General features: G+C 43.5%; 1 protein-coding gene across 2 annotated transcripts; it reads left to right on the forward strand.

Annotated features, from left to right (window-relative positions):
- The first annotated feature begins 510 nt into the window (after nt 1–510).
- Nucleotides 511–17,270, forward strand: LOC139203963 (phosphatidylinositol transfer protein beta isoform). 2 transcript variants are annotated; one of them, XM_070833887.1, is made up of 12 exons: nt 511–567; nt 2,777–2,807; nt 4,463–4,608; nt 4,866–4,957; nt 5,115–5,122; nt 5,260–5,334; nt 5,435–5,518; nt 7,855–7,932; nt 11,552–11,662; nt 12,030–12,152; nt 12,835–12,914; nt 14,523–14,617. In XM_070833887.1, exons 1-11 carry the CDS (start codon nt 548–550, stop codon nt 12,880–12,882), a joined length of 816 nt encoding a protein of 271 aa, XP_070689988.1. In that variant the 5' UTR covers nt 511–547; the 3' UTR covers nt 12,883–12,914; nt 14,523–14,617. The 2 variants fall into 2 exon arrangements, with proteins under 2 accessions (XP_070689988.1, XP_070689987.1); XM_070833886.1 differs by lacking the exon at nt 12,835–12,914 and having other exon boundaries at nt 14,523–17,270.
- Nucleotides 17,271–20,596: the final 3,326 nt, after the last annotated feature.

Genomic DNA, 20,596 nt, shown 5'->3' on the forward strand with positions numbered 1-20,596 from the left:
AACATGAAGGTTTCATGACAACCATCTGTCATTTATCAGTAAAATGTTTCAATAAAAAACATCATGTTTGCGTTCTTGTGTTCCTAACTTATATATATATGTGTGTATGTGTATAAAATAAATCTACACAGAGAAAAAAAATCTATCTGTGCAATTTAAGGGCTCACAAGAAGACCATGTTTGGAAGCACTGCTATAAGAGATGTATGGTAGACTACAGTAGGACGCGTGCAGCACACAGTAAAACTACAAGCTCACAATCTGTACTATGACAGAGATTTTCCATTTGCTCTGTCAGCCCGTCTGAACTGATGTTGGCATCCTAAGTGGCTGTACGTGATGCCCTGAATAGCAGGCACTGACTGAACCTAGCAGAGGTGCATCAGGGGGCCTCGGGCCACCAGAGAGCCCCTCACTGGTTAATACTAATTAAAGGTCCGACCTGCCAATCACCGCTGAAGAGGGAGGGGCCGCTCTGACGTCAGCAGCAGCAGTCTGCGGTCTGTCCGGGCGGCAACAGAAGCACCGACAGACAGGAACCAGCAGAGATGGTCCTCATCAAGGAGTAGTACGTATTAACTCTTCTTTACTTGTTATACTTTACCTCTGCGCACCGCATCGCTCAGCAGTGGGTTCAGGTCGGCAGGGCAGGTTTTCCCGGGAGCTGGACGCCTGCGGAAACTTTCCGTGTTGCCTCCGGGTTTGTGTCGGACACACGAGGGAAGGGACGGACTGCCCGGAGCCGCTCCGGCCTACCGGCTTTGACAGCGGTGCGGCACTGAGTGACAGCTGCTGCTCTCCCGCAGGTTATCACGTGTCCACGTGAAGCAGCTGGTCTCCGGACACTTCACCCTGTAGTCTGCGTTGTGCTTTTAAAAGATAAGAGTTACCGCATTTGTGCTTTTAGCTCTAAAACTTGAAGTAACTTGAGCTACGAAGTAGCTAACTGATGTGCTAATGCTAGCTGAGCAAACGGTGTAACGTTAGCACGGACGGGGAATCTCAGCGTTGCTAATGTTATCTTCCCAACAGTGACACATGGAGTCATACATCTAATCTAAACCTAAAGGAGAGGAGATACTCTGATTAACAGACCACTTCACTGGTTGTTTTCTCGTGTCAAAGCAAGCGATTACAAACTAGTAGCCTGCTAGCGGAGGGTTAGCTGTTAGCTGTCTGAGTCATGAAGTTGGATCAAAAGATGCTCGTACTGACACTGAAGCTATTATCAGTTAGTAAAGTGACATGTAGACATTAATATAAGACCTAAAATGTCCTTTTACTTATGCACAGTGTAACCACTCCTGTCGTTATGGTTTAGGCCTAATTGGCATCTCTTAAGCCCTTAAATAAGCTTTAACACCGTGTTGTTCACCTGAGGAGTGGATGAGGATTCAGGCTGTAATTCTGCTTTTCACAGGGATTAAGAAACTTTAGAGTTATGCCAAACTATGTTACTACAGTGTGTAATTCCATAAACATTACACTGCATTACTTTGTACATGTTTACAAGTGGTCAAACAATCAGTATCACCAGAGTACCTGTTTGGTGCTCTGGTGATACTGAAAGAAAGAAAGACATTGACATTCTTTTTAATTTTCTACAATGACCATAACCTGCATTAATGCCAGGGATCACTCACAAGCTGGACATAATGATGATCAGTGTCTACATGTGACCACATTCATCTAATGAATGAAGTGCTGCATCCCTTTAAAAACATTACTCACTATTCACTGACCGCGCTAGTTCATTCATCAATATGTGCCCTCGATTGTGTTCAGTCAGCGTCACTTATCACCTAAACCTTGCTCTGCTTTGTTAGTGGCCTTGTTGCAGAACCCTGGAAAGATAAAATATCATCTGTTACTGGGTGTCAGTGTGAAAAGTTAATAGTGTTGCTTATTCTGCTCGTCGTCATTGTCAAGGTTTGTCACAGCGTCTCAACATCAAAGAGCACACGGGTAGAAAAAGTCTTTTTTTTTTTAATTTAATTTAATTAGATTTTTGTTTTTTCTCTTGTGCTGTTTGGGTAGTGGTCATTGACTTGACCCTCATGTTCATCAGAGTAAATGATGCAATTGCTTTCAGCACACCACACCCTGTAGCAGAAGTCTGTTGGGACATGAAGGAAAAAGTTGCTGTGTACTTTACCATGCAGAAAAAAAAAAAAAGGTGTCTTCAACGTTTTGATGTCTTCTGTAATAGAGAATCACCTCTGCTTTCTGCCACTGGTCTGCACACTTAATGTTTTTATAAGCAGTGTTACCGGCCCACAATGTCTTAATGTCATTAGCTCCTCTTCCTCTCACACCTCTTGTCACCGGAGTTTTCTTCATTTCTCGATCATGTCCAATCTCGGCTTTACTCAACTCCAACTATTCCAGTTTGGTCCTTTGGTCTTTTTTCGTCCTGCTGCAGTCAGCAGTGTGTCCAAGTGGCAAGTAATAGTTTTTATGTCAGGAAGAGCAACCGCGACCGCCTTCCTGTTTACCAGTGAGAAGGTTTTCTTCATCATGGAGCATGTGAAACCGTGACTTTGCTTCTTCTTCTGCAGTGTTTAATTTTTGCTTTCATGTGGAGATTTGATTCATTTTCATTCTCTTTTTTTTAGCGGGATCATCTCTCTGCACCAGTCTAAAGTCATTTTTGAATGTAATGTTATACCTCAGCCTGTTTACTATAAGGTAGTACTTCCGGCAGAATTGCTTATTGAGCAGTGTCTTTAGGAAACAAGTGTTGTGTGTATATTACCACACTTCTCTCTCTTTTGCAGCCGTGTGGTTTTGCCCTGTAGTGTTGAGGAGGTGAGTAATCGGTTTCAGTCTCCTTCTTATTATCATATTGACAACATGAGTAGTGTTTTAAATTTCAGTACTTACTTTTTCATTTTAAAGCTTCTGGGTCTCAACTAATTTCTTGTACTTTTTGCCTCTGTTTCTTCTCCTCGTTATAAATGGCATCAAACTAATCTCAAGTGTAGTGACAGGAGCCTGTGCACAGGTTGTAAAACATGAGCCCTATTTATTTATTTTTTTCCTCCCCTACATTGCTGTTGTAGCGTTAAAATTTTAAAATGAAGAAATGCATATGAATGAATTGGCCAATTCAGCATTTCATGTTTGTTTCACTTCCACTATAATGTTGACAGACCTTTTACACTTTACACTCCCTAATTCATGTTTTCTGTTAGACACACATGCAGCGAAAGCGGATCCTTTATTTGGGTGTAAAATGTGTAACAGCGTGGTGGTTTATAAGTCTTTGTAATGTACCTTTCCTAAAAAAAGAACTGTTCTCTTCACAAAGAGTAAAACCACTGAATAATAAATGCATCACTAATTTATCACTTTAAGTGTTTGGCTTTTGGTTGCAAGCTAAGGCACCACCGTCTCGTTCAAAAAAGCATAATTTGTGATTCTTGCGAATGTTTTACAAGACTAGGATTTAATCCCTGCTGCTTATAAAGGTTTATGTCATGAAACCCAGACTCTGACCCTGCTGCCTTTTTTATATGGTGTTTAAAATCTCTTGGCAATTACTGCAGCATTTTAAAGCTCATTCCAAATAAATGGGGGGGAAAAAAGTGTTGTCTTCAGGGGAGAAACACTAAGAGCTTTGGTAGCTGAAATATAAGCAAACATCCAACCTTCTGTTGCGCCGTCATGTTGGTGTTCAAACACCATAATACAAGACGCTAGTTGATTTGGCCTGCAGCATGTGGGATAGACTTAAAGTTTAAAATGCAAATAGACTGCTCTTCATTCTGTTTTGATTTAGAAAGACAGCAGCTCAATTGAAAAAAAAAAAAAAGACCCTTGCTCCCACACCACGAGTCTAACATGACCTTATTTGACTATTGCATTCTGCATTAGCTTTTCTTGGCACGTTGTACAAATCTGCAATTTACTAGTGTGACAGCAGGACAGTAACACATTTCACTACATTTATGTTGGCTGGCTAAGACGCAACTGAAGTGATAAATGCTGTGTCTCTATAATCACAACACACCTAACAGTGTGTCCCAACCTGGGCTTTGGGATCCCACAAGAGGCCCTAAAATAAATCTGGGACGTCACAAGATGTTTAAAATAATGAAGAAAAATATTCTGTTGCCCAAAGTTTCAAAACTTATGATCCTCTATAACTTTTGCCTTTTTTTCTTGTACACTAGTGCATACCTTGACCCCCGTAGGCCTCTAACAATCCTTCAAATGAAATTGTCTGAAAAGGAAACATAATTTTTAGGCTGAAGGTCTCGTCATGTCTGCATCCAAAAAAGGTTTGGAGCCACTGGCCTGTTTCCTATTCCAGGACATTCTATAAAATCAGGACATGTTGTGTAACTCATTGCACCCGCAGCATCGCCATGTTAGTTTAGTTCTGCTTTAGTTTATCTTCTGGATCCACTGTAAATGAGTGATGGGTTTTTGTGTGTGTTTGTTTTTTTTTTGCTCTACAGTATCAAGTGGGACAGCTGTTCTCAGTGGCTGAAGCAAGTAAAAATGAGACGGGTGGTGGTGAAGGCATCGAGGTACTCAAGAATGAGCCCTATGAAGAAAACGGCGAGAAAGGACAATATACACACAAAATCTACCACCTAAAGAGGTACATGCCTTTTTTTCTTATCCTTTTCAATCAATCAGAGCAGCTGATCCCATCATTCCCCTTTTTATAGTGTAATAGCTCTGAGCTACCAGGCAGTGGCAGCATTGACTTTGCTATGAAGCATTTCAAGTTGTATATTTTCCGCCTGCACAATCTTCCCTCTAGATCCTCTGATAACTCAGGCAATATGTCCTCCTCCTCCTCCCTCTCTCTCCACTTACACCTACCCTTTCCCATCCCCTTTCCCCGACCTACAGTAAAGTCCCAGGGTTTGTCAGGATGATTGCCCCTGAAGGCTCCCTGGTATTCCATGAAAAAGCCTGGAATGCCTACCCCTACTGCAGAACCAGTGAGTCCCCCTTCCCATATCACTTTACCTTTGCTTCACCCTGAATCCTGTGATCCTCTCCACTTGTTGCTTGTGTGACCGTGTTTCTTTTTTTCTGCTGTGTTATATGTAATGGTTCTTTTTTCCCCTTATCTCCTCATGCCTAACCACGATTCAGTTGTGACGGTAAGTCGCCTTGAATCACTTTTGTTTCGTTGTATTTCTTAAATTATCTAAATGTTCCTTCAACTAAGTTTAGGTATTTCAGTATGCTAGACTGTCTGCACATGCAGTTCTATAACATCTTATCTTGTCCTGTCCAGAATGAGTACATGAAAGAAAATTTCTTCATTAAGATTGAGACGTGGCATAAACCAGACCTTGGAACACAAGAAAATGTGAGCACCTCTGCATCTTATCAAGCAAATGTCCCGTTTGAACATGAGATTTGAGTTTGAATGCACATCTCCTCTAAATGCTCTTTGTTTGATTGTTCAGGTGCATAAACTAGACAGTGCGACTTGGCAGAGTGTAGCTGTTGTGCCCATTGACATTGCAGACAGAAGTCAAGTGTCCTCTGCTGTAAGTACAAACTCTTCTGGCACATCTCCAGTGCTGGAGGAAAACCACAGTTTGGCGCCTTCATGTGGCCAAGCCTGATAATTACCAAGCGATCTGCCAAACCCAGTCCACTTAAAATAGGAACTGTTCAGGTGGGAGTTATTGATTTATTTTTGATGAGCAGTAATTCCATCGTTTAAAAAACTGAAATGAAGACATTTCAGTGTTTGTAATATTCTGGGACATTAAGCAGTTTTGTTAAAACTCTGTTAAAAGGAAAATAATCCTGATGAATAAAAATATTGTATGTAATCAACAGATCAGCATCCAACTATATCTGTGTTGATCAGTTACTTTTGCAGCCTATGTTTGGGCAGTCTAAGGACAAACGCGTGTCACAAAATCACAGATCCTACGGAGACATGATCCAAATGCTCATTTTTGTTCAAAACAACATGATTGAAATTCTGTTTATCAGCAGAGTGATTAATTTACTGATTGTTTCAGTGAAATTAACTTGCAAAGCAGTGCTGAATAATTTTTATTTAGTCTTTGAATCCAGGCATTGGAGAATGCAGGAATACTTATTGTATCTTGTGGAGCTGTTATTGTTGAGCTAGTGGATCCAAGGCTGGAAAATAATTTTTCTAGGATGTATTAGCAGAAGATGAAATACCATGAAACGTATACCTTTCTGGCAAGCACTGGCAACAGAAAATCCCATTAGACGGGCTTTGCGTTTACTAACTATACACATCATGTGAGCATCCTAAGAAGAATGCCTTGATAATATTTCAAAATGAGTTTCTACTACGCCATTGGAAATCTCTGAAATCGTACTTAAAGATGTTACCATTATTGCTGTTGTTTGACATCACATTGCCTCATTTCATCGTTCGTGCGTGCGTGCGTGTGTGTGCATGTATACGCGTGGCTATTTGGCTGCGAAGCCTTGCTTTCTGTGTGTGTACGTGTTTGTTTGCGGTGGGTAGTTAACGAGGCGGAGGTGTTTGCCTTGCTGCAGGAGTGTGTTGTGTCTAAGGACCCTATCAGCCCTCAGCCTCAGGCATGGCTGCAGGGCCTGGGGCGTACCGCCAGCACAGATGAGTTTGTTAGTGTAATTAAGGCTCACAGTGCTTCGTATGCCGGAACTAGACAAATACACACACGGCACAAACACACTCACACTCTAACACACCCTCTTTTGCTTGAGGAGTAGGTCCTTTTCGTCTACCACTGCATATCGATTCACAGACCTCATTAGTGCAGCACAGTGTATTGTTATAGTGACGGAACTCTCAGCATTAAAACAGCCAAATTATTTGTACGTGCGTGTGTGTGTGTAGGGGTGGGTTTTCTATCTCCTTCCACACGTTTGGCACCCTCCTGTTGGCCGATAGCCCTGAAAAGTAGCTTTTAGCTGCAGGCACATCATGATTTATTTAAAATTGCTGGGCCCTTGAGCTGTTGATAATTTGAAAGCCATTTCATTTATTTCTATTTATATTTCTCTTGCCTGTTTGATGAAGTCAGCTTTGTCATGTTTGTATTGCACTCATGTGCTTGGAATATGCACTCAGTATTGCTCAGTATTTTTCTATATGCTTTAAAAACCACTACGATCCTCTCGTGCAATAGGGAATACGTGGTTCACTAAAATGGGTTTGGCAGAACTTGACTGGGAGTGTCATAGCTAGAGCAGCTGTGTACACACACACACACACACACACACACACACTCAGATGTGCAGCAACGTAAACTCTCATCAGCACACTTGCAGGTAGACGCAAGCGCATTTACTTATATGAACCGGCATCAATGTCACGCTAATTAAACAGATGTTGCTGGTGGCATCAACGCCCCATAGAGCGTCTTTTATCTTCGAGCCGCTCACGGCTGAGTTGTGCTCCGGTCTCACTTCATGTCATTATCTCCAGGGGGCGGCGGGTTTGGGAGAATGAGTGCGGTATTGTTTGGCCTTTCAGTGGCAGTGACTGCTGTGCTGCTCAGTTTAGAGCATAGTGAGTGAACAGTGTGTAGGACAAACACCCCACTAATTCTGTAACCTACTGAATGCCATAACTGGGTGAAACTTTCTTTTGTGTAGTACTTTGTTACACACAATTATTATAAAAATGTCTGAATCGTAACATTTTCTTTTTTCAAAAACTGGAACCGTTTTTGCCAAGTAAAACACTCCTATAACTCCTATTTATCACTCGCTTCACGATGTTGCAGTATGTATGTGTAATCTTTTGAATTAATGATGCAGATTACCTCAGCTTGTTGAACAGTTTGTCAGTTAAATATAATGTGCAGTGTATTGCATTAATATTATAACGTGTTGTCCCCTGTAGGACTACAAGCCAGATGAGGACCCTGCCAAGTTCAAGTCAGTTAAGACCGACAGAGGACCCCTGGGGCCCAACTGGAAGGTAATGCTCTCGTGCGCTGTGGAAATTAGATCACATTCACTCACAAATTACAAATAATGTCACAGGATACTAAAGATTCAACCCACCTTTGACCCTGTAGACCACGGTCTCACTCAAGACACTCGTCCTCAGCTGCAGCTTCAAGTGTTTCGCTGCCATAGCTGCATAACACCTTGCCTAATTCTCTGCAGAAAGTTTCCAGGGCACTAAATAAAGTGAGGTCAGTCATAATAAAATGGAAAGTATATAAAATGGAAAGTATATGGAACATCTGTAAATCTGTGTAGATCAGACTGTCCTCCTCACAGAGAGGCCCGTGCCAAACCCGAAGAAGCTACAGGGTTCAATTGCTGGAAAGAGACACTATGTAGAAAAATTGCTGGAGGAACCCACAGCAAACAAAAAGCCACCGCTGAAAACAAAACACATGGCATTGTGGCCAGTGTTGCCAGACGTGTATGCGTGAGAAGAGGTTGGCCGATTACTTGGCCCAAATAGGAAGTTTTACAAACTATCGTTGTTGGGGGAACTTGGCTATAGTGGATAGTGGCTCATGGTTGCACAGCCTCCACCCTTCATGCTGGGCCGTTTCATCACCTTTTTCACATGAAGAGAGGAAGAGACGCAGTCCGTGATAGCCGTTAGCTTACCAACCCCTGGCAATGAGGCGAAAAGTCTGTCGTTTATAGTTTCACCCTTCAACAGCTTCGTCCTCGGCTCTGTAAATCCACCAGCAAACCGCCCCGGCTCCCAGGCTGTCCATCCCCACGAGCCAAGTGCAGCGCACCGTTGGATTATGGGCAAAACTGTGGTGCTAACAGAGCTTTGCTAAGCTTGTTTATTAGTTGCGAGATTTATCGCTTTGTTTTCATTGGCCAAATTCCCAGAGTTTTGCTAAGCTTGTTTACTATTTGCAAGACGCATTACTTGGTTTTGTTTTTGCTGGCCAAATTTTTTTGTGTTGAATCTCAAACTGATGATTTTTGGGCTCCTCATATAAAGGCATTATATTTTTTACTTTACTTTATTTTGCATGTTAACAGGTGTTAATTTTGGCCTGTGTGTGTCTGTCCTTGTATAACTTACTTAGTGGGGCCAGAAAACTGGGGAACACTCAGAGTATGGGGCCCATAGTGTTTTGTGGGGCCGTTTTGCTGGACCCCATTAGAGAACGTTTTTCTAAAATATGTCTTTGTTATTAATAAAACTAAGTGTCAAAATAGTCGTTTGCTGATGGTAAGGATCGGGGATATGTTAGTATTCTTTAGTTATAGTATACATTGTGTCTCTTGGAAAAGGGGTGGGTGGGTGCAAGTGTGTGCCTCTGGACTGTGAGTGGGTGACATCAACTGTTAATAAATCAGCTATCCACTTATTCCTGCTGCAAACTGTCGTTGGTGTGTTGGTCTTCCACTAATCCACTATTGGTTGACCTCTATGTGGGAGAGAGGTGGTTGGCTTTTTGTGAAGCTTTTGTTGGTGGCAGCATGATGGTGCGAAGATGCTCCTCTGCTGCAGGTCGTGGACACTTATGGAGATAAGAGTTTAGAATTGATGCAGCAAAATCCCAGGAAATCTTTGGAGGGAAAAGCTGCTGCTGTCTGCAAGAGAATTGCTACTTGTGGAAAGATTTATTTTCCAGCAAGACAGCAACCCTGAAAACGCTGCCAAAGCTACTCAGGAAATGCTTAAAAACAATAATTCTCATGTCCTAAAGTTACAAAGTAGGAGTCCAGATTTCAGTCCAATCAAGAATTTGTGGCCGGGCTGAGAAATGTTGTTCTCTCGCGGTCCCTATGCAACTTGGCGTCGCGTGAGCACAAGTATGGAGAGAAATTTCACTGTCCGGATGTGCCAAACCGATTCATGTAGACCCAAGGCTATACGCTTAAAATAAAGATCTCACCACTATATGTAACATGAAGGGGACAGATGCTTACATCTGTCATTTTCTGTTTATTTTTATTTATTTAGATTGGTAGAGATTTCTTTTTCTACACCAGCAGCATCGCCTGTAATCATCAGAGTCGCTCTCTGCACAGCGGAGCACAGAGCTGGAAGAAGGCGAGAGAGGGGTCGGCAAAGCTGTAGGGCTGCAATTTGATGAAGACAAATCACCTCTTTCTCAGCTCTAATTGGATGTAATAGAATTTTCTAGTCACCAGGTCAGATAAAGGTTCCAGTCTGAGCCCCGTCTGCCTGACTTTGTGTGACACAATACCAAGACAGAAATGGGAAAGAAACTGCGTAGGACGTCGATTCTAAATTTGACAAGAAGCAATTCTGTATGAACACTGATGTACATTTGATGGAAGGTAATAAGTCAATAAGCTGAGCTCATCCGCACAGAGAAACTTGGTGAGGAGTTTTGTTGCCTTCCCCACTAAATTCTGCTGCACCCTGCAGCCTCACAAATGGGTCCTGCTCACGGTTACAGCACTGAGAATTTCTCCTCTGCAGTGGAGCCCTCAAAGTTCACCATGGGGAAACTTTCCTCTGCTTCAAGAATTTTCACAGAACAAAGGCAGCCAAACAGCTTTAAAAAGTATGAATAAAGAAGCGCAACTTTTTATTTTGTGATTTTAATTAGATCACTTTCTCGTCCGCTATGGACATGGAAAAAGGCTGTTTTTGAAAAGGTGAAAAAAAAGTAGTTATGTGACAACAGAGGCACAATTTCTGCCAGCTTCTCAGAGCAATAAAACTCTTGTCTATCTCTGCATGCACACATGCTTGCATATCGGTACCCTTTGTATTTCTGAAAACTTCTGCTCCTTTGAGTGGGGCACAGAGAGGGAGAGAAGAAATGTCACCGTAAGTGTTTTGATGTAGAATCCGTTTCATGTGAAGTTCTCCTTTAGCGATGACAACTTTTCTAAACCCACTGCAAATTTAGAAATGTTTCTCATTTCCCCTCTCCCGCTCTCCTCCATGATCGTGGCATCAAACGGCAGTGGGATGAGGGTGATTGAGGCGGGTCTGTGGCATTTTCTCTTGGAATGCCGAGCCAGAATGAAGTGATTAATTAAACAGGTGTTCTCGGAGGGAGAGTGTGTTCTGGGGGCGAGCAGGTCCTAGGTGTTAATAATGTAACCAGCTTTGCACCGCGACGCCCTTATCGCTTCGCAAGCACCGTTTTATCTGACTTCCGTGGCCACAAAGGCTTGCCTGTCGGGAACGGTGTCGCTGTCAGGGCGGAGGCAGAGAAATGGTCCCTTCATCTGGAGTTTATCCACTTTGCTCTGCCCCCCCCCCCTTCCCCCTCCCCCCCTTCGCCTCCCTCTGAAGAAGAGAAGAAAAGGAGAAGTGCAAGCAGCCGATGGATTTAGAAAGTGTGTTGTAGATTAGGGCACTTTTATCTGTGTGCAGCGCATCTTCATATTGATAATTATTTCAGCAAGCTCCATACCCAAAGCATCATGTATTAATGATTTTTGGCTTTGAATGCAGCCAAGATTAGTCTAAAATAATATTCTCTTAGCCTTCTGCTGTTTTTACGATTATTCTCTTATTGGAAAGTTTCTGTCAAGTTTTTACTGTGTTATTTATTCTGATACTGCACTCTAAAAAGTGATGGGTTGTATGTATTCTCGTTCTTTCGCTGTTGTTCTCCTAACAGAAAGATCTGGCTAATAAGACTGACTGCCCAAAGATGTGTGCCTACAAACTGGTCACAGTCAAGTTCAGATGGTGGGGCCTGCAGACCAAAGTGGAGAACTTCATCCATGAGGTTAGAGTGACATGTTTACACAGTCAGACTTCAGTCACTTATCTTGGCTCATGAGTTGTATTCAGGCTCAGAGTTCCAGTTTGTTCCTCTTGACTGTCTGACAGGCCATTGATGGCTGATAATTCAATATTATTGTTTTGTTTTTTTCTTTTACATCCAAAGCAAATGTGTTTTCATTTATAAATGATTAAAACTGTTTAACATATTGAACTGGCATAAATTACCTGTGATTAAACATTAGTGTGATTATTGTAAGGTAATTTTACATTACAAGAATCTTTTTAAAAAATACCTTCTTATTAATAATGTGATATTGATTTCAACCATATCACTCAGCCCTAACCAAGACTACCACTGTCCCCCTCAGCAAGAGAAGAGGATCTTCACCAACTTCCACCGCCAGCTCTTCTGTTGGATTGATAAGTGGGTGGAGCTGACAATGGATGATATCCGGCAGATGGAGGCAGAGACGCAGAGGGAGCTGGACGAGGTGAGTGCATAAATAAAAGTTAGCCTGATGCACATATCAGTCAACAACCAGCACCTTTTTCCAATTTCACCAATTTCTAAGTAGGATCTCCTCATCCTTACCCATAATGCTAAGTGTTACTGGGGCTTCCCTTTTTCCATTTTTCTCCTCCACTTGTTTCATGATTGCTAATATCTGCCGGCTGCAGTGGCTTAGGCAAGCTCTCGCCTCCGGGGCCGGTCAGCACGCATATCAGAAGCACCAGTTAGAAACATTATCTTTTGTTGGCTTATCAATAGCCCAGTATTGCAGTATCTTCTGGGATTTAAACTTTTAAATTTAGGATTTAAAATTTTAACTCTGTGTGTAATTCGTGTACTGTCAATTATATTTATCATCATTTCCTTTTATTCAGAATGCTGAAATTGAACAGGATGTTGACATTGTGATTTCCCAGCTAACACCACCATGTCACTGGCTCCCATGAGACTAACCTAACAATTTAACATGCTTGTTTTCTGTTGACATTTTACAGCACAATTATGACTGCCTTGACCTTCCGTGATGCATTTCAGAATACATTTTGGGACTGGAAGAAACAAACTCAACATTTTATATAACTTCTATAACTAGCTGTGTTTGTGCCCACGGGCTTCTTAATCCCTATTTATCTGTGTTTTACTGTATTTCCGTTTTTGTCTAGATGCGCAAGAAGGGCTCTGTGCGAGGTACAAAGGCAGCAGATGAGTAGCCAGACCAGGTGTAGAAATGTTATATTGCTGTGTAAGTTCTCATTGGTAGAGGCCAGACTCACGGATGCTCCCTCTGCTTCCTGTGGGGTTTCTGTGTTGCTGCACTCCTATGCTGCTTTCACCCTGTACTCTTCGTGCTGTCAAAGGGCTTTTAGTCCACTACATCTGGTGTGTGTGTGTGTGTGCATGCTTTCACGTGCTACTCCATAGCTCACTCTGAATTAGATAATCAATAACAACTGATTTCAGAGAAGTATGACGTCTGTGCTAGGTCGTTAGGTGTTCGCTGACCCAGTGAAAAATCTCCCTCCATGGTTTGCACAAGTGTGTGTGTGCTATGTATGTGTGCACACTTGTGTATGCAGCTCACCTTGACCTCTGAATACATCCAGACATCTGGGTTTTTCTCAGAATCACACATGCTATTTTAAGACATGGCCAACAGTTGTAAAGCTGTACAGAAGGCCTGGTCAAGACTAGTACCTGCAGTCCAGAGCCGGCCCTTAGAGCAATACAAGGCAAAGAAGAAAACAGCCCTCTTTTTAAATCACTGGCTTTAATTGCTGTGACTCACATTCTGTGTTAAATCTTACCACTGGTTTGCTCTTGGAACCTCTCTAAATATCATTCTGAGAGCTTTTGGCCATACATGGAGAAAAAGGGAGGGATTCAGGATGGACCGGCCAAAGTGGGCCGAGCTCAAACATTCCTGGCTTACTACCAGCATACAGCATTTTGTGCTCAGCCGCCCACCCCTCCACCACCATCTCGCCCAATTCGCCATGTGTTTCCCATTTTCCCTTGGAGTACGTAAACAGGCGGATGCCATCAAAGACGGCTGTGGTGAGGAGGCAGATGAGGCCTGAACCTCTGGGCTCCAGGGTCAGCAGGGTCACGTTGGGGCTGTATGGGACGACAGTGTGATGGTGGACTGAAGCCTGCGTGCTTACGCTGCCACTCAGGCTCTTGACTGCACTGGTCTACTACATGTTTTTGTCTGTGCTGGTAAGGTGCCGTTGGTGTAGAAGAAGAAGGCATTAGAGAAGGAAAGGGCAAGAGGGAGGGGGGTGGGGGCCTCAAGATGGCTCCTTTTTGCCTCATTAACATACAAATGGAATTCTGCAGTTGAGAAGAAGTCTGTGCTGTGATTGAGAAAAGGGGGTGGGAGGATGGGGAAAAGGATGGAGAAATGGGAGGGTGAATCCTCGTGCCATTTCATCAGATCTGTCTGTTCCTCTGTTTAGAACCACAGTTAGTTTGAACTGTTCCATTAAGGTGTTGGGCTATCAGATTCTAACACTAATTGACTTTCCAAAGCCATCAGCCTCAGGGTGGGAGAATCTGAAAGTGATGCTTTTATCTACCTGGAAGACACACAAGGCTCTGGATAAGAACTGTTGGAGGAAAGGCTAAAGATGTCAGTTTGGAAGAGAACATTTGTTGTATTGTTTTTTTTACAGTTTATAATGCAAGAAGTAAAACCCAGTTATACATAAAGAATAAAAATCAGTCTAAGTGTATGCACAGTAAGCACCGGCCATGCACGACGGTTTCCACTCACTCTGAGCATCCACTAGACCTGCTCTCACCTGTTTAGCTCGCATAAATCTAACGTGCTGTTTATTTGACTCTGTTTCAGCTTCGCAAACGGGGTGAAATCCGAGGAACCAGTGCTGCAGACGAATGAAAGGGCAAAGGATTTGAAACACCCACGATGACAGCAGCGATGGAGACTGCTAAGCTGGGTCCCTTTGGTGCCACTTTTTTTTTACCTGAACTGATTCAGGCTGTGGAGGAGGGGGCTCTGCTACCTGCAATCAATAGAGCAGATCCCTGACTTGCTCCCAATCATAGACATTCTATACACTGAGGAATTGATTTCTAGAAACCAACACGATCCTAGCTGATAAGACTCTGGTTAATTTTGATCTCGTGGGCAAAGGAAGGCCAGCTATCAGTATCATGTTATTGACGAGACCCGGCCTTCTGGAGAGATGAAGAGGAGCCACTTGCAGTAGAGATAAATTTTTACAAAAGCAAACTCATTGGCTTGATTCCACAGCGGCAGGTGTTGGACCAAATATTTCCTCTGTATTGTTTTGATTCTCCTTTTTTCGTTAACGTTATCGCCAAAACATTCCTCTAAAGATGATGCCCTGTCAAGATGTCTGACCTCTCTTTGTCTCCTGCTTGGTTTTAACTGTACACACTGAGGCTCAGCGGTTTGCATTCCCCGGGATGAGTCTGTCTGTTTGTCATACTCATGTTCCTTCCTGCCACAGCCTCCATTAAGAGATTACTAACACCCTTGGCGCCTTGGCCCATTGTAATCCTCCCCCCATCACCCCACCTTACCCAAAGCACCGCATCTTATTAACACTGACAATCATGCCTGTACAGGTACACACTCTCACTTGCACAGATTTAATAGAAACCCACACAAGCATGAATATGCCACATATACGTCGTGCACATGACGATAAACAATGTGAATTCATCCTCACAAACACTCTCACAGGTGTGGATGCCTTTGCGATGACTGGTCGCTTAAAAGCTCAAGCTGGGCAGATCCATGCAAGCTTGTTCAGCTAAAGGATGTTACTCTGGATGTGTTTACAGCTCTCACTGTTTTTTTTGTGTCTCCCCCCTCCATACACACACGCTCACTCCCTATTCTGAAGACATTCACACATAACATACAACGCAGCATTCACCTCCCAACCAGATGTCCCCAGAGGAAAAACTGCACTGAAAAACAGCCACAGATGGTGCTACACCCCTCCAGCCTCCGTCACAAGCCAAACTGCACCGCACTGCTCGCCCCACCTCACCCAGCCCACCCCCAGAGGCCTGTCTCACTCATCTGGTTCTGCGAGGTAGACCGTTTTCAAAAGGCCTCTTCCTCTGCGTCATTTTGGTGTGTTTACAGATTTGGAACAGCCTGACCCGTGCCCAGTTGACACCAGCACCTCACACTGCTTGCCTTAATCTTTGGACCTTTGTACCCACCGGACCTATTCTACCTATTGTACCTCTGCTGTCAGCTGTTGCTCTAGCTACCTCCCTTGTTTCTGAAAGGTTAGTGCTAGCTATTGGCTGCTACTTGTGAGGAGTAAATCATGGCAGACAGAGCTTTATGAGCAAACTTGTTTGTGATGACTCATTTTCTTGAAGGTGTAGAATTGCATGCGATTTTCCCTTTATGTTTTTCTGATGTGTGTCACAGCGCCTGAGTAAGTGCAATTCCTTCAGTAAGCAAAAATGTGTAAATTGCAGCAGGAGCAGCCTCCGCACTGCAAAGGGCTGCAGATTTACATCTTTGCCTCAGATCAGCCGTTTGATGGAAACGCCATATTAATGACTCTTGACTCTTCAACTCCATAGTGCACTTTCTCCCCCGTGGCTACAGAATCATGTGGCGCTAGCTTACAGTGTTGATCACTAGTGTTACATCCATATAGTATAAAGTGCTTTCTTCATTTGATCCTTTCTTGTGTTCTTTTCTTTCTTTTCGTCAATGTCTTAAATTGAGTACCAGGAATTGGGGGGTTTGTTTTTAAATATCTATTTTCCATGTTTCCTTTCAAGTTGCAGATGTAATGAAATACTCTGGGTTCAACTCTGTTTTTATTTTCCGTAAACTGCATGAGGGAATGCTCTCACTTCCTCAGTAGTGGGTTATTGGCCTGTCCAAAGAGTGTGAATGGATTTCTGATATGTTTACATGACTGCAGCAATTGTAGGCTGGTAAAGTAGGAAAATTGGGAAGCAATTGGCCGAGGCAACGTTTTTTTTGTTTTTTTTTTCTCAACAAATCTTCTCAGGTGAACAGAAAGACACACAGATCCTTTTGTTGTTATTCCTCATCAGTTGCCCTAAACAATTGACTTTCTCTCATCATACCATATTTTCCATGGTATCTGGTAAATCGGTCTCGATCGTGTTTAGTCACAGTTTGAGGCAGCCGCTCTGTTTCTGTTACTGTACTGGGATTGTATGCTTGTGTGTCAAAGAGAGAAAAAAGTGTAAGACAACTGGTGTTCAGAGTAATCAATGTTTCCGAGTCTATTGTAATGATTCCTGCTGTCTGTTGAATGGAGGACCCAGTGGTTAAAGACAACAACCTAAATCAATGGTTTACCGCCTGTCAAGACAATGATATGAGGGAGAGGAAGTAAATGCAAAGCAACTGTACTGTCTTAACTTTATTTATGAAATCTCCTTCTGTTAAATTTCTGAACTGCTTGCTTTTAAATGTATCTGATCAGCTTTTGAAATTCAGGGGATATGGTAGTGAATGTATGACATTTTGTGCCTTTACTTTCTGTAGATCTTTTTGTGTGCCATTAAGTCTACATACTGTATCTAAATATTGAATAAATTTTTGTCTGGAAAATACCTTTCAGAATGAGCTCCTGTCGTCTGGTTGCATACAGATGTGGGTAGACTCATTTTAAACAACCGTCTTCTAACTTGGTACAGATCACTGTCTTTTGAATAAGAGGCTATAACAGATTTTGATGTAGACGATTAAGATGTAACTAGAGCTTCGTCTTGATTTCATTCGGAGACGAGGGCCGAGGCTCGACTGAAAGTGTTAGTTTTCCACAGTAAAATACACATCAGACAGGGTAAACATCCCTTCAGGAAAAGTTATTGGGGACTCCAGCGTAGACTAGACTTTCAGTGACCTGCAGGTCAGGAGAGTCACACAATAACAGCGGAATCCAAACTAAAGAGCAGGAAGAGCTGCCGGTCTGCTGCCTGAGATATCCACCTTTTTTTATTGTTTGCTGAGGAATGGTCACATGTGCCTGCTGCAAGGAAACCAGTCATATCTGCCCCAGAACAAGCAAATAGTGCTGTTTCTAAAAGCGGAGATGGGCAGACTCGCCCACACACCTCCTGTTAAGTGGCAGCTCACAGTAGTCCACAGTAAGCATGGATCCATCCATCCATGTGTCTCCCTCCTAGAGAAGATGAAGGGACATGTCATGAGTGAGCCCCTGTCATTTAAATAGATGAGGCAACAGATGAAGAGAAGAAATGAATCTCAAAGGGAGGCTTAAGACTTGACACAGCAGGCCATCTAGGCAAGCTGCCGAAGAAAGACTCAGAGAGACGTTTAGAGCTAAAACACTTTGTGATAGCCAGAACGAGTAGCTTATTGCTCCGGTACACAAGCACAAGTAACAAGACTAAATGAGCTGTATAGTCCTCCATCGGCTGGAAAACAGGCTGTACCACTGTTTGGCTGCACTTCCTGCTCAAAGATGACACTCTGGGGTGAGAGCGTCTCTTTTTGGAGGAAGGAGCACAGCGAAGATCCGGTCCACCCCTACCGTGTCTGTGTACAGTGTGTGACCTTCGCCTGGGGCCAGTTTTCCTCCGAGGTTGCAGGTTTTCTTGGAGAGGAAAGTTATTTTTGGCTCACACGGTTCGGCAGTGATGTCATGCGTGTTTCCTCATCCTCCGTCCGGGCTCGGGTTCATGTTTAGCCCGAGAGATTCTCCTGAGTTTTCCTGTTGTTCTGAGAGAGGTGGAAGAGGTGTGGAGCCAACTGACGAGGGGAGGCAGGCGGGTGGGTGGGGTGAGGGGTGGGGGGGGTCTCTGTTGCATCCCTCCCCTTAATACAATGGTGCTTCTCTGGATGACAGATGCTGCTTAACCCACCCTGACCCAGGGAGTTGTGATGGCTCAGCTGAGTGACAGGCCCACAGAGGACACATAGAGGCTTCGCTCCGCTCTGCCCGGACTGCACAGGACACTGCCCCCCCAACGAGGGAAGGAACTGTCTCTTTGGGCAACCCCCACGGTGATATATGTCTATCTGAGGAAAAGCTTAACACTATGAATTAGGGGTAGAGCAGGGCGACCACTTGTGCTATCTTGTCCTGTTGAGTAAAATATTGAGACAAATTGAGTGCTAAATCAGTGCAGAGAAGAGTGGTATTGTGACAGTGCCTGAAAGCCTGTAGACTGTCCATTGTCATGAAGTCGCCTCAGCAGCAGCTCTGAGCTGCATTTATCATCACTGGGGACTCAGGGGGAAAGAGACCATGCCATCAGTTTGTCATACTTAACTTGTCTGTGTCCATTTGAGAAGACTGTAGACAGCAGGAACTGTATCACAGGGGTATTAGTATTAGTATTACAGTCACATAGAACTAATATCAAGATTTTTGTTTTTAGACTGCAGAATACTTGTTAGTGGTGTTTTTCTCTGATGCCTTTATCAGTTGAGAAATGAATCTCAGTGTTTCCAGGGGGCTGCACCCAGCAGTTATGGCAGCCACGGCTAAAACAGTTTGATATGCACACACTTTTGTGTTTGTCTGGCTAAAACTCAAATTACACTACTTCCAGCTGGCTCTCAGATAATAAGACGGCCCTCTCACAAGGTAGTACTGGGAAAAACGTGCCTTTTTTTAGCAACGCACCACACAGGCACACAGCAGCCTTCAGAACATCTCATGCTTCTCCTTCCCAGAAAACAGGTACTCTACACCATGTCTCCTTCAAAACCTAACAACCGTCTATCCCCGCCGCCTCGCTCTGAGCTGCTGTCCTCTCGGCTGCAATGATTGCACATCCACGGCCCCAAAATTCCAAATATATGCACACGCTCCTTCCCAGCACCTTTCAGAGCCTCGTCCCGGCCCTGACATACAGCCCTCTCCTCTGTAAGCCTGCTCCTGTGAGCCAGCAGCTGAGCAGTTACTGAAAAGCAAATCAGAAAATGCAGTGAAGGGCAGAAGATGTGATTTTATGTGCAAATCTAGGACATTTATTGTTAAATAGTTTAACCATACATTGTATTTCTTCCTGTTTACCTCAGCTGGGGGGAAACATGTCAGTTATCATTTTCCCTAACACTTCTTGCCTTTCGCTAAAATCTTAAGGTTCCCTCAAAATAACAGGATCCAGGGAGACTGGACACAATTACCAAAAAACTAAAAAACCCACATCTGATATTTTGTCCCAATAAAACAGCACACACTAACTCCTGCATGAAACAACAGCTTCCACAGTGATTGTGGATCTTCACACTCTGATTTATAAACCGGTGTCATCTCCATACTTTCATGTCTAGATTCTAGATCTGTGTTCACATTACTTACCGGTCCAGACCTTTAGAGGTCCAACATTGTCTAAAGCTGTTCTCTGGATGCTTCAGCTTCCCACTGGGTGATATTCCTGCGCCCTGTCTGACACCAGCCGCTAGGTGGCACTGTGTCTGTTCGGTAAAAGTGCTCTCGGTTCCCCCCCAAAAGGTGCAGAGCTGTCTGACACCAAATTCTCTAAATGCCCACAGTCCACAATGTCGGAAAGGGATAATATGATGTTCTCCTTTCACCAAAGAAAATATCCGTGGTGGTGAATGGAAGTACATTTTGTTCAGCATTCCCACATGTTTCTTTTATTTCAAATAATGACAGAGGGGAGGAAGACTGCCCCCCCCAACACTCAGCCTACACATACTCTTAGATAAACATACTTCTAATTTATATTTCTTTGTGTGACGACAACTAATGTGAACCACGTCAAAAACTAGATCCAAAGCGTTTCCAGACATGAAACGACTGTGAAACACTAGAGAGAGAGAGAGAGACAGGGAGAGGGAGAGAGAGAGAGACAGAGAGAGAGAGAGAGAGAGAGAGAGAGAGAGACAGAGAGACAGGGAGAGAGAGAGCAGGGAGAGAGACAGAGAGA

The sequence above is a fragment of the Pempheris klunzingeri genome, chromosome 7, assembly GCF_042242105.1.
Source record: "Pempheris klunzingeri isolate RE-2024b chromosome 7, fPemKlu1.hap1, whole genome shotgun sequence".
Lineage (NCBI taxonomy): Eukaryota > Metazoa > Chordata > Actinopteri > Acropomatiformes > Pempheridae > Pempheris > Pempheris klunzingeri.

Coding starts and splice junctions, on each gene's coding strand:
- LOC139203963 (XM_070833886.1), top strand. CDS start 548: ATGGTCCTCATCAAGGAGTA. Junction 568..2,776: donor ATGGTCCTCATCAAGGAGTA/GTACGTATTAAC, acceptor TCTCTTTTGCAG/CCGTGTGGTTTTGCCCTGTA. Junction 12,153..14,522: donor CGCAGAGGGAGCTGGACGAG/GTGAGTGCATAA, acceptor ACTCTGTTTCAG/CTTCGCAAACGGGGTGAAAT.